This window comes from Camarhynchus parvulus, chromosome Z (genome assembly GCF_901933205.1).
Source record: "Camarhynchus parvulus chromosome Z, STF_HiC, whole genome shotgun sequence".
Lineage (NCBI taxonomy): Eukaryota > Metazoa > Chordata > Aves > Passeriformes > Thraupidae > Camarhynchus > Camarhynchus parvulus.
Genome location: NC_044601.1, coordinates 69,431,565 through 69,441,483, shown reverse-complemented (window position 1 = coordinate 69,441,483; position 9,919 = coordinate 69,431,565). Strand labels below are relative to the sequence as shown.

The 9,919-nt window shown below is 50.6% G+C and overlaps 1 protein-coding gene across 1 annotated transcript in view; it reads left to right on the top strand.

Annotated features, from left to right (window-relative positions):
* Positions 1-7,602: 7,602 nt before the first annotated feature.
* MYO5B (myosin VB) overlaps positions 7,603-9,919 on the top strand; it is a 143,737-nt gene continuing 141,420 nt past the window's right edge. The window contains exon 1 of the mRNA XM_030968476.1: positions 7,603-7,762. Within this exon, the coding sequence (XP_030824336.1) occupies positions 7,736-7,762 (27 nt within the window). The 5' untranslated portion in view covers positions 7,603-7,735. The remainder of the gene's footprint in view (positions 7,763-9,919) is intronic.

Sequence of the window (9,919 nt, the reverse complement as noted above, 5' to 3'; positions counted from 1 at the left end):
CCATTGCCATCACCACAGCAAAGCCTAGTAAAGTAAGGATGGCATGGGCAAATGGTCATTGTTATTAATTATATTATTATGAAGCCCTGAATGTGAAATCCATCCAGGTCTGAGTGGATGAAAAATAAATAAGCTGAGAATACACTTGCTGTTGTTGGTGTGGCACTTCAGAAACAACAAAACTCAAACCTGTTATTTAGGCTACTTAGCCCAAATGCAGTCTCACTGTCCCTTCAAGCTCAGCAGAGCTGTTACCTTCTAAAAGGATTTCTGGTTTTGTTTTCCAGTGCAGAAAAAAGAAGAGAGAAAGACAGAGATTGCTGAAGAGAAGAAGGCAATGGCTGAAGCAGTCAGAAAATTTGAATATGAAGAAGAAGAAGAACGTAAAAGGTATTTTTCTTCTATGTCATCAGGACATTTCTTTGCAGACCAATCTTTTAAACTTGTGAGAGAGCTGTTTATTGTTTTCTGATAACGCCAGAGCAGTGGGTGGACTTCCTTCTGTTTAGAGAAGCTTTCCCACTACGTACCTTATCTGCCCAAGAGCAGACTTGTGATACTGCAGCTGGTATTAAGTCATTAATTCTGACCTCAGAAGATAGTGGTACATATCCTGGTGTTGGTGTTTTTGATCATCATGTGACTTACATCAATCATATTTCCTAAGCACATCGCCTCATACTCTGAGCTGTTGTTACGAGTGGCAGAAGCCTGGGGAGGAGGGTTAATGAAAGGTTTGTTTGTTCCTGCCCCAGGAGAGCAAGTATGTCCGGGCTTATTGCTAAACTCCAGCCACAGACATCCCTTGAACAATCCTGTGTCAGCCACCAAAACACCAGGCTGCAGCACGTAACCCGGGCTGCATGGGGCTCTCCCTAGTGCCTCTGGATGAGCAGAGCCTTACACGCAGTAGCTGGAATGTTCCTCTGGGTGTCATGCAAAGCCTTGGGCAAAGGGCCTTATCTCACTCACTCCCCTTTTGTAGTCCTGTCCTTTCTCCACTCTTGTCTGTGGGACACAAGTAGCTCCTTCCTGAGCCGGTATCTGTTGTGTTCTCTGAGGGCTGTATTGGGAACAATCTCCTGGCTGTGGCAGAAGTGTCACCCTTGTGAAGGAAACACGCTGGGCTCCAGCTGGGATATGCTCCACTTAGCAGAGATGGCACTCAGCAGTGTCAGGAAGGGTTTGTGGCTCAGCTCTGTTGAGTTAGTGCACAAGTCCTGACTACTCTGTTGGCATTCAAGTGTCTGACTCCTGCTCCAGAAGGGCCTGAGCACACAAGGCTTCCTCTGCTTCTCCAGAGAGGACTGAAAGCAGTACACGAGTCCTGAGGTGCAGTGAAAGATTGATTTCCCCTGACAGCCACTTCCAGCAATATCAGTGCAGCAGGGAGTTGTTCTTCTCAGCAGGAGGGTGAGGATGGGTGTCAGCAGCAGCATGAGCCCAGGCCAGGGATTGAGACTGAGACCCAGCACCCCCATCCTCTGTCCTCTCACCACGGCTGTGAGGAGCAAGGAGGGCTGATGGCAGGGAGTTGTTCTTTCCCTCTTTCTGGTAAAGCACCAGTTTTACAGTCTGCTTTATAGGACACAACAGAGTGCAGTTAACTCTCTGAAGAACATAAGGTTAGCATGCAGCATTTGGTTAATAGTGGCAGTTATATACTGCTAAAAGGAGCTTTGAATGGTTCTCTGGTCTCAGCTCGAATGCTAACAGATTACATAATAATAATAATAATAATAAAGTTTATTCTTTTTACCCACACTGCTTAAATAACCTATTCATTTGGCATTTCCAGAAAAGCACAGAAGGCCAAAGAGTACAGAGACCAGCTCGCAACGCAAATTGCTTATCAACAGCAGCTCCAAAAAGCTGAGGAAGAGAAGAGGAAAAAAGAAGAAGAGTCAAATATGGAAGCAGAGAGAGAGTACCAAGAAAAGATACAGTTCATTCTGTCAATGCCCAACAAGTTTGAAGTAAAGCCCCCCACTGCAGAAAAAGCACTAAAGCCTGACTCTTAAGGGCATCACTTACTTGGGTATTTTAGCTCACTCAGTTGCCTTTAAAAATGTTTTCTTAGGATGCTTACACATGACTTGAGTTGGAAGAACTCTCTCCACTGTGATACTCAAAACATTTAATTGAAAATTACAAGAAACATAGTATTTTAAAGTTTATTTTTCCCCCATGGATTTTTTTTACAAATCTGATCCAATCCAAAGTTCTTGACATTTTAATTCAAGAATACTGTCTGCCCTCTACAATATAATAGTGTATTATTGTGACACGAACAATGCACAGGTATTCTTTTTAATCTGCAAAAAGAAAAATTGTAGAAAACTTTCAGTAAACCTTTATTAAAATGCCTTTTAAACTGAAAACATTTGCAAAAATATTTTCTTTGTATTTCGATACCAAGTATAAAACTCTGACTGTATTTTACTGTGGGGTGAACATTAAAAAGCTGATATTCTTTTGCTAGATTCTGGTATCTGTTGAATGATCTGTGGAATACTGGAGTCCCAAGTCTGTGAGTCCTCTGCTTGGGCAGAAATAAGTCTGCAGGGCTGAAGTTAAAGGTGTCTTGTAAAAAGGTTTATTCTCTATAATTTTCACGGCACCTCGACCTCTCTGGGCTTCCCTGGATCACCACACTGAACACATGGAATGAGGGGGCTGGAGCACACCATAGTTTAAGACAGCAGCACAGAAGCTGGCTGGATGTCCCCAGGAAGGTGCTGGTGGCAGTGGGGAGCAGGGACACCTCGCTGGCCTCTCTGTCCCCACACCAGCTTGGCCCTGCTGCAGGAGGAGCAGTGGGGGACATGAGGAGCATGGGAAGGGGTGACCCAGCTGCTCCCCATGGTGCTGCCCCTGACCTGCTCCTTGCTATGTATTTCTTTAGTATTTCCTCTGTCCTATACAGAGGAGGGAAGTGAAGAACCCATGTAAAACCTTTCAACCTTTCTTGCTCACAGACTTTGTGGCATTTGGAAATGTTTTATGCTCTTTTTTTTTCATTTTTCCATATGAGTCTTTGCAGCTGCTGCTTATCTGCAGCTGTTTCTCTCTCCTTCAGCCTTTCAGCTTCTGCCATCTTTCCTCCAGCTCCTGCTTTTTCACCCTTTTTTTCCAAAACTTCCATCTTTCACAAATCACTTGCTCTGGCCATTTTTGTCCTCCCACCCTCCTTGTCAGCATGTGGCTCCCTGTTGGCAAACCAAGTTGTGTTTTTGTTCTGTGAGAACGTGAATGGAGCTGATAAATCACTGGGATTGGAGCTCAGGAGCCCCAGATCCCAGACATCTTGGAACAAACAGAGAATAAACACCCTGCAAAGTTGTAACCTCTTGGTTTAAAGCAGACACCAAGTTGACAAACGCCTTTTTGTCCCCTGTGGGGAAAAAGGCCAGGTGGAGATGTGTTAATCTGAAACAGTACCAGCGGTCTTTCAGCAACCCAGCTGATTCTGGGTGTAAGTGGTGGAAGAGCCTGGCCCTGCTGAGGGCAAAAGGAGTGTGGTGGGATTTTATCCTTACTTACAGACAAAACTTCCTGAGTCACCAGATGGGAGAGAGACAAGTCCACTGGAACTGTTTCCATCCTGGCAGGGAGCCAGTCAAACCAGAGCAGAGTGCCTCTCAAGGCTTGTTCCTTGGATTCCTTGGATCCAAACAGGGCTTGTCCTACAGGTACTGAGGACGGAAGCTTCCAGAAAGGTGAAGCTTCAGGCTGGGAGACGTAGGCTGGTAGCCAGGATGTTAAGCCCTTTTCAGCAGCCATCTCAAAAGCTGCACAGGGGACATTAGAGCTGTCCTGTTTTGCAGGTGGGAAAGGCCATCCCAGAGAAAGGAAATAGTTTCATCAGTGCAGAAAGCTGAGGTCTGTCTGTGCTCCCACCACGGAGTCAAATTGGCAGAATGATTAAGAGATTAATTTCCTGGTCTGCTGCAGACTCCTGGAGTAGCCTGTGCAAGCAATGTAGATTTTCCTTTACTATTGTGACCTCCCTTTGAAAAATGAAGATAATAGCACGTCCAGAATTCCAGGATTAATTAAAGCATGTTATTAAAGGCTGTGACATTTGTTGGGTACATACGATATGAGGGATAAAAAAAAAACCACATTGGTGAGCTTTGTGAATTCAAGTCATCCAGAACCATAATAAATCTCCTTTTCTAATAAAATAATAACTCAGAAGAGGTGGTCAGAGCTATCAAACATTTATAGAGTGTCTGAGCTCCTGCTCCTGGAGGCAAATTTCCTCTGCAACGAACATGAGGTCTGCACAAGATTAAAAGATCAGACTGGAAGAAGTTTGCCTTCAGCAGGAGTGAATTCCCATGGGATAACGGGCAGCTAAACTCTCCTGAGACAAAGCTGTTGGTGGGTGAGCATGTTGCTGGGGCTGAGCCCTTTGCTGCCAAGAGCTTCACAGGATTCAGGTTGGTCCAGAAGAACTGGTGAGGCTGGCTGGGTCAGAGCCTCCTTGAGAGGCTCCTTCTCACTGCCCCCAACAGATGAGTGATGCAGTAAGAACGATTTTCTCTCTCAAGACTGAAGGGTTTCCTTAACCCTGCAGACTTCCATCTTCTTCCATCTCCTTGGATCTCCTTGCAGTAAACTGGGTAAACAGGGCACCAAGCAGAACGTGCTGCAAAGCTTGGTGGTGTCTTTGCCTGCCTGAGGCCAGCACTCACGTTACGCCTCTGACTTACAGGTCACCAGGCAGTAATGAGCCAAACACAGCTGGAATTGTGGCTTGCAGGTGCCAGGAACCTCCTGAGTGTTACTTGCTGCTCCTGAAATCCTGTGGCATTTCCTGCCCCAGTGAGCAATCCTGCAGGCAACCCGGCTATTAAACCCGGAGTGCAGGGATGCCACTGGTGAGGGAAGCAGCCTGGCCCAGGCTTGAGCTTGCCCTGCACCAGGGCTCTGAGCCACACAGAGGCAGAACCAGTGGCATTTAGAAACCTGGCAGTCACAGCCTCTTCACTTAGACACGTACCAGGGCTCTGCAAAACATTCTTCCCAGTATTTTTAATTAAATTTGTCATGGTGACAGAGGAAGAGCAGAGGTGTGGAGCGTGTGGGTGGCTTGCCTGTGGCAGGGCTGGGAATGTCAGTCCCTGATCACATCATCCCAGACTCACCCCAGGGTTTGAATCCTCAGCATCTCCCAAGGCTTTAAGACTTTTGTACATGTGCCCATCTGCTTACAAGGGCTTTTATACTGACCCCAGGGCTTTCCGTGGTGGTGTTTTTGGCCACATACAAGATGATGAGCTCTGGAGTGGTTCCCCATGCCCTGTGGCGTGGTGCTGGCTTGATCCCTGCTCCCTGGGGCTGGGCTGCAGGGCTCTGGACAGAATCAGTTCTATTTGCAGGAATGTTAATTATTCATTTCTTTATCACCTGGAATAATTTATCATTATTTTAACCCAGGCAGGAACCCTTGCTGCAGAAACGGCCAGTGCATCCACACACAGGGTACTGTGTCTCTGCCAGGCCCCAGATTGTGCCCAGATGTGGCATGTGGTGACTTCTGTGAGGCACAGGAGGAGTGAAATCCAGATTTGAGGTCTTTAGGGACATCTTTGCATGCAAAAATTCAGGACCTGGTGTTGTACTTAACAACAGCCAGCTCTGTTCTGTTGACATTTAGAGCTGTCAGAGTTGATGCTCCTCACTGGCCTGTGCCATCACCTGCCCATCTATCCATCCATCTGTTCCGGGGTCTCCATGTGTAACTATAACACAGGCACAAGGCCAGGACCTTAAAATGAACTCCAACCCATCCTGTACTTGTAAAGAATCCACTGGCTGTGCTTAAAGGGGAAAAGCCCCTGGTATTTAGTTAATTGTTACCTCAAGGTGCCTTCCATGTGAATGCAAGAAAGGGGTACCATAAACTGCTATTTAAGAGGCCGTGCCTGTTAAATTTGATCAACACAAGTTTTGATTCCCAAGTGGAAAGAAGCTTCTATTTCCTGAAGGAGACAATTTCCAGTAACTCAGCAGTTAGGATGTACTTCAGGGATTCTGTATGTATTTTGGGGTTTTCAGTCTGTGAGTTTAATTCAAGTTTTAGATTAATGGAGAATTGCATGTGACACCAGCTGGTATTCTAGGGGAATGGTTGTGCTTTGCCTCGGGGCTATCATTGCTACCCCAGCTTCACTAAAAGCTTTGCTTCTAATTCCACCAGTGCTCCATGTTTTGTTTCTGCAGCTGATTTAATGAAATGAGAGGAGCAAGTTTTGTTTGCCTGACTAAGCTCTCTTGGAGGCTTTGCAGGGATTATGCTGTCAAATTTTCCCAGGGCAATTTCTAGACATGGTGCAGTTTTTTTTTCCTCCCCTCCCTTCCTCCTTCCCAGACTCCCCCCAGAGACACCTGCAAATTTTTTTTTTTTTTTGATTCATCAAGGATATCAGAGCTGGAAAAGAGAGGTATCTGCAATGCTGGCTGTCCTTCCACCACATCAGCACTGCTCCCTGCCAGGCCCTGGGGTGGAAGAGGGAAAATATGACAGGGGGATGAGTTTTATCCAGCAGGGGACAAGGAGCAGAGTGCGAGATGCCACCAGTGATCACTGCGAGGAAAGGCTGGGGGTGCCTGTGAGCGGCACAGCCCGAAACCACGGCGGGAGGGATCCCAGTGACGGAGCAAACACCGGGGACAGGGAGCAGGATCGCTGAGCGTGGCTTCTGCCTGCTCAGTTAATATGCAAAATACCTTGAACGATAAAGAATAGCAGTAGTGGTTAATTAGGAACGCTTTGCATTTCATTCTGCTTCCCAGGCTCTGAAAGTGCCGTATAAGCATGAATTGCAGAACAGGGCGCTCCCGTGGGATGGAGGGAAGCAGCACGGCCACGGATTGACGGGCTGGGATCAATTTTTGGCTGTTGCTGTGGAAGTTGGAATTCCTGCCCTCGGTGTAGGAGTGGCACGCAAGCAGCGCCCAGGAGCAGTGGTGCTGGTGGGACCCCAAGCCCACCTGCAGGCAGAAGACAGAGAAAAACCTATCCCTGGCACATTCCTCGAGCTGATTTCCAGTGGGTATTGAGGGCAATGCTCTTATCCCGGGAACAGGTGTGTCCTGGCAAAGGACAGCGCAGTGACGCCGTCCCTCGCTCCTCAAAGTGTGGGGGATCCCCAGGTTTTCGGGGAAGACCCGAAAACCACCAAGGGGGCAGCTGCTTGGGGCTTAATTACTCTTCCTCTGTGAGAAAGGAAGATGGATAAAAGGCAAAAACCTTCCAAAAGCAGCACCAACCTGCGCGGCCAGGGGGACCCTGCCCGGGGGGCGCCGGAGCTGGGCGGGATGGGGATGCCGAGGACCGCGGGGAAAGCGGCCGGGAAGAAAAAATATTTATTAAAAGGAGCTTTTCTTTTCTTTTTTTTTTTTTTTTTTTTTTTTTTCCCCGAAAACGAAATAAGAATAATAAAAGCCGAGCCGAAGGAAACCGAAGGGAGCCGAGCCGAGCCTCCCCATACCTGAGCGGGGCGCGGCGGAGGCGGAGCGGCGCTGCTGCCTCCTCCTCCTCCTCCTCCTCCTCCTTCTTCTCCTTCTCCTCCTCCTCCTGCCGCTGCCGCTCCCTTCGCTTCCCGTGCCCGCGCCCGGCCGGCCGCGGCGGGTGTAAAGGTCGGAGTGCCGGAGCGTCGGAGCGTCCGTGTGTCCGCCCGCCCGCCGCCCCCATGCCCCGCGCCTAGCGCCGCCCGCCCCGGCCATGTCCGCCGCGCAGCTCTACACCAAGGTGAGCGGGGAGGGCGCGGGGGCTCCGCGGGCGCCTCTCCGTGCTCCCCCTGCCCTCGGGCGGGGCCGCTTCCCGGCCCGGGAGGGGCCCCGCAACTTTCGCGCGGCGGCCGCAGGTGCGCGGGATGCGGAGCGGGCATCCCCGCCGTGCCCCCGCGGTCCCGGGCCCCTCCCGAACCCCTCCCGAACCCCTCCGGGCCCCCGGCGTGCCACCCTGCCGGGTTCTCCGCGCTGCAGGGTGGACTTCGCCTCGCCCTCCGTGCGGTCCGTCACCTGCGCGGCCAAAACCCTCCCAGCCTGCCCAGACCCCCTGGAATAATCCTGCCCTGCTGTATTCCTAAAGCCCGGGCTGGAGGGGCAGGAAGGTGCAGAATCATAGGAGCGCAGAGCAAGTGCCCTAACTCCCCGAAACGCTTCCGCGGTGTCCGGTTTCCAGAGTCCTTTTTGTTCCACAAGTCCTGGATGAGATCCCTTGGCAGGGGTGCGATGGGACGCGCCCGCTTCCTCATGGCAGCCAGGGAAGGTGACACGGCTGGTGGCCCGGCACGGCTGGTGGCACGGCTGGTGGCACGGCTGGGCACCGCGCCCCGACGGGCCCCACGCTGCCCAGACCGAGCGCTTGCTCTTAAAAAGCCATCTGGGTGGCAATTGGAGGCTCAGGTGCTCTTTTTAAAGCAGAGCCTGAGGTCTGGACTAGAAAAACAGTTTCCACTCTGGTTTAAATTTTTTTTTTTTGTGTTATTGTGTCTGTGGGATACTCGGGTAACCCCAGCCCCTGGGCACCCCGGGCTGTGGGTGCCTCCCACACAGGTCGGGGCTTTCCGCTCCTTTTCCCAGGGAGAGCTTGTGTCCAGAGAGATCTGTGCCGATTGACCTGTCCCGATGAAAGAGCTCTCGCGGGCAGTGCGAGATCCGCCTGGCTCGGAGCTCTCTGATGGGGAGAGAGCCCTCTCGCTGCGCTCCGCATCTCCCGGGGCTGCTCGGGAGGGCTGCGGGCAGCCGCGGTCCGGGAATGCCAACAACATCAGTCACGCCGGGCAGCGGCTCACCGGGAGCGGCGCTTGGCTTCAGAAAAGGCTTTGCTGTGTGACAGTGTCAGCATCATCTGTTGTCATAATGGGAATTTTAGTGGTTTGGATTCTCCCTGTGGCCGTGGTCAGCTCGTGGAGGTGCTGCCAGATTGGCAGAACCAGAATCACTTTGTGTCCCCCGGGTTTAACTTTGCTGCAGATTTCTGCTCCTGTAACTCCTCTGCCAGCAGCTTTTTTATGTAGAAAAAAAAGGGGGGTTGCCACGAATCTTTCCTTTGACCACGGCCATCAAAGGGATGCAGGATGAATGGTGGATCCAGTGTTCTCCTCTGAGCCTGTGGGCATTGCAGAGGCCCTGCTGGACTGAGCTGGGCTGTCTGTGAGCGGGATGACCTCCATCCTTCTCGGGAGCACTTCAAAAGCAAAGTTTGGAACATCTTTTCCCCTTGGAAAACCCGGAGAGGAGCAGGAGTGGAGCTGTGGCTAAACAGCCCTGCCGCGCTGACCACAGCACCTCTCAGGATGGGTGCATGGATGTGATGGCAAGCATCCCTGGGAGGAGGGAGGCTGGCTCCCAGTGCTGTGCTGTCCCTGTTGATGGGCTGATTAAAGCAACCTGGTTAATTGATTTTTGACTTGATGAGCAGTAGTTAACCTGCGTTGTCTTTTTTGTGCTGCCCTGGTTTACACTCCTGTTGGTGTGTGGAGCAGGTGTGAGCTGCTTCCTGGGGCGTTGCTTGGGATCTTTTTGCTGTGTAGGGACTTTCTGATGAGGAAGTGGTGGGGATTTGGTGGCAGCCTGTGCTTGTTGTTAACTTTAGGTTTATTTTCAACAACAACAAAGTTTGTTGGTGAGAGCATGCGTTTCAGCACTGGCCCTTCTGCTGTTGCCTGTCAGTTTTGCAGGAACATTCTAGGGATGCAGCTGGATTTTTAGGCAGTGGGGCCAGGGGCTGGAACCCGCAAGGGCTGTCTGTGCAGCTGAGTCACGGTGAAATTTAGGACTGTCCTGCTGGGCTGTCTGCTGCATGGGGCCCCTGTGCAAGCTCTGGCCTTTGAAGCAGCAGGAAAAATGTTTCCTGTGACTTTGAGAGTACAGGAAAAAGATCAAAGAAGGCTTAAAACCC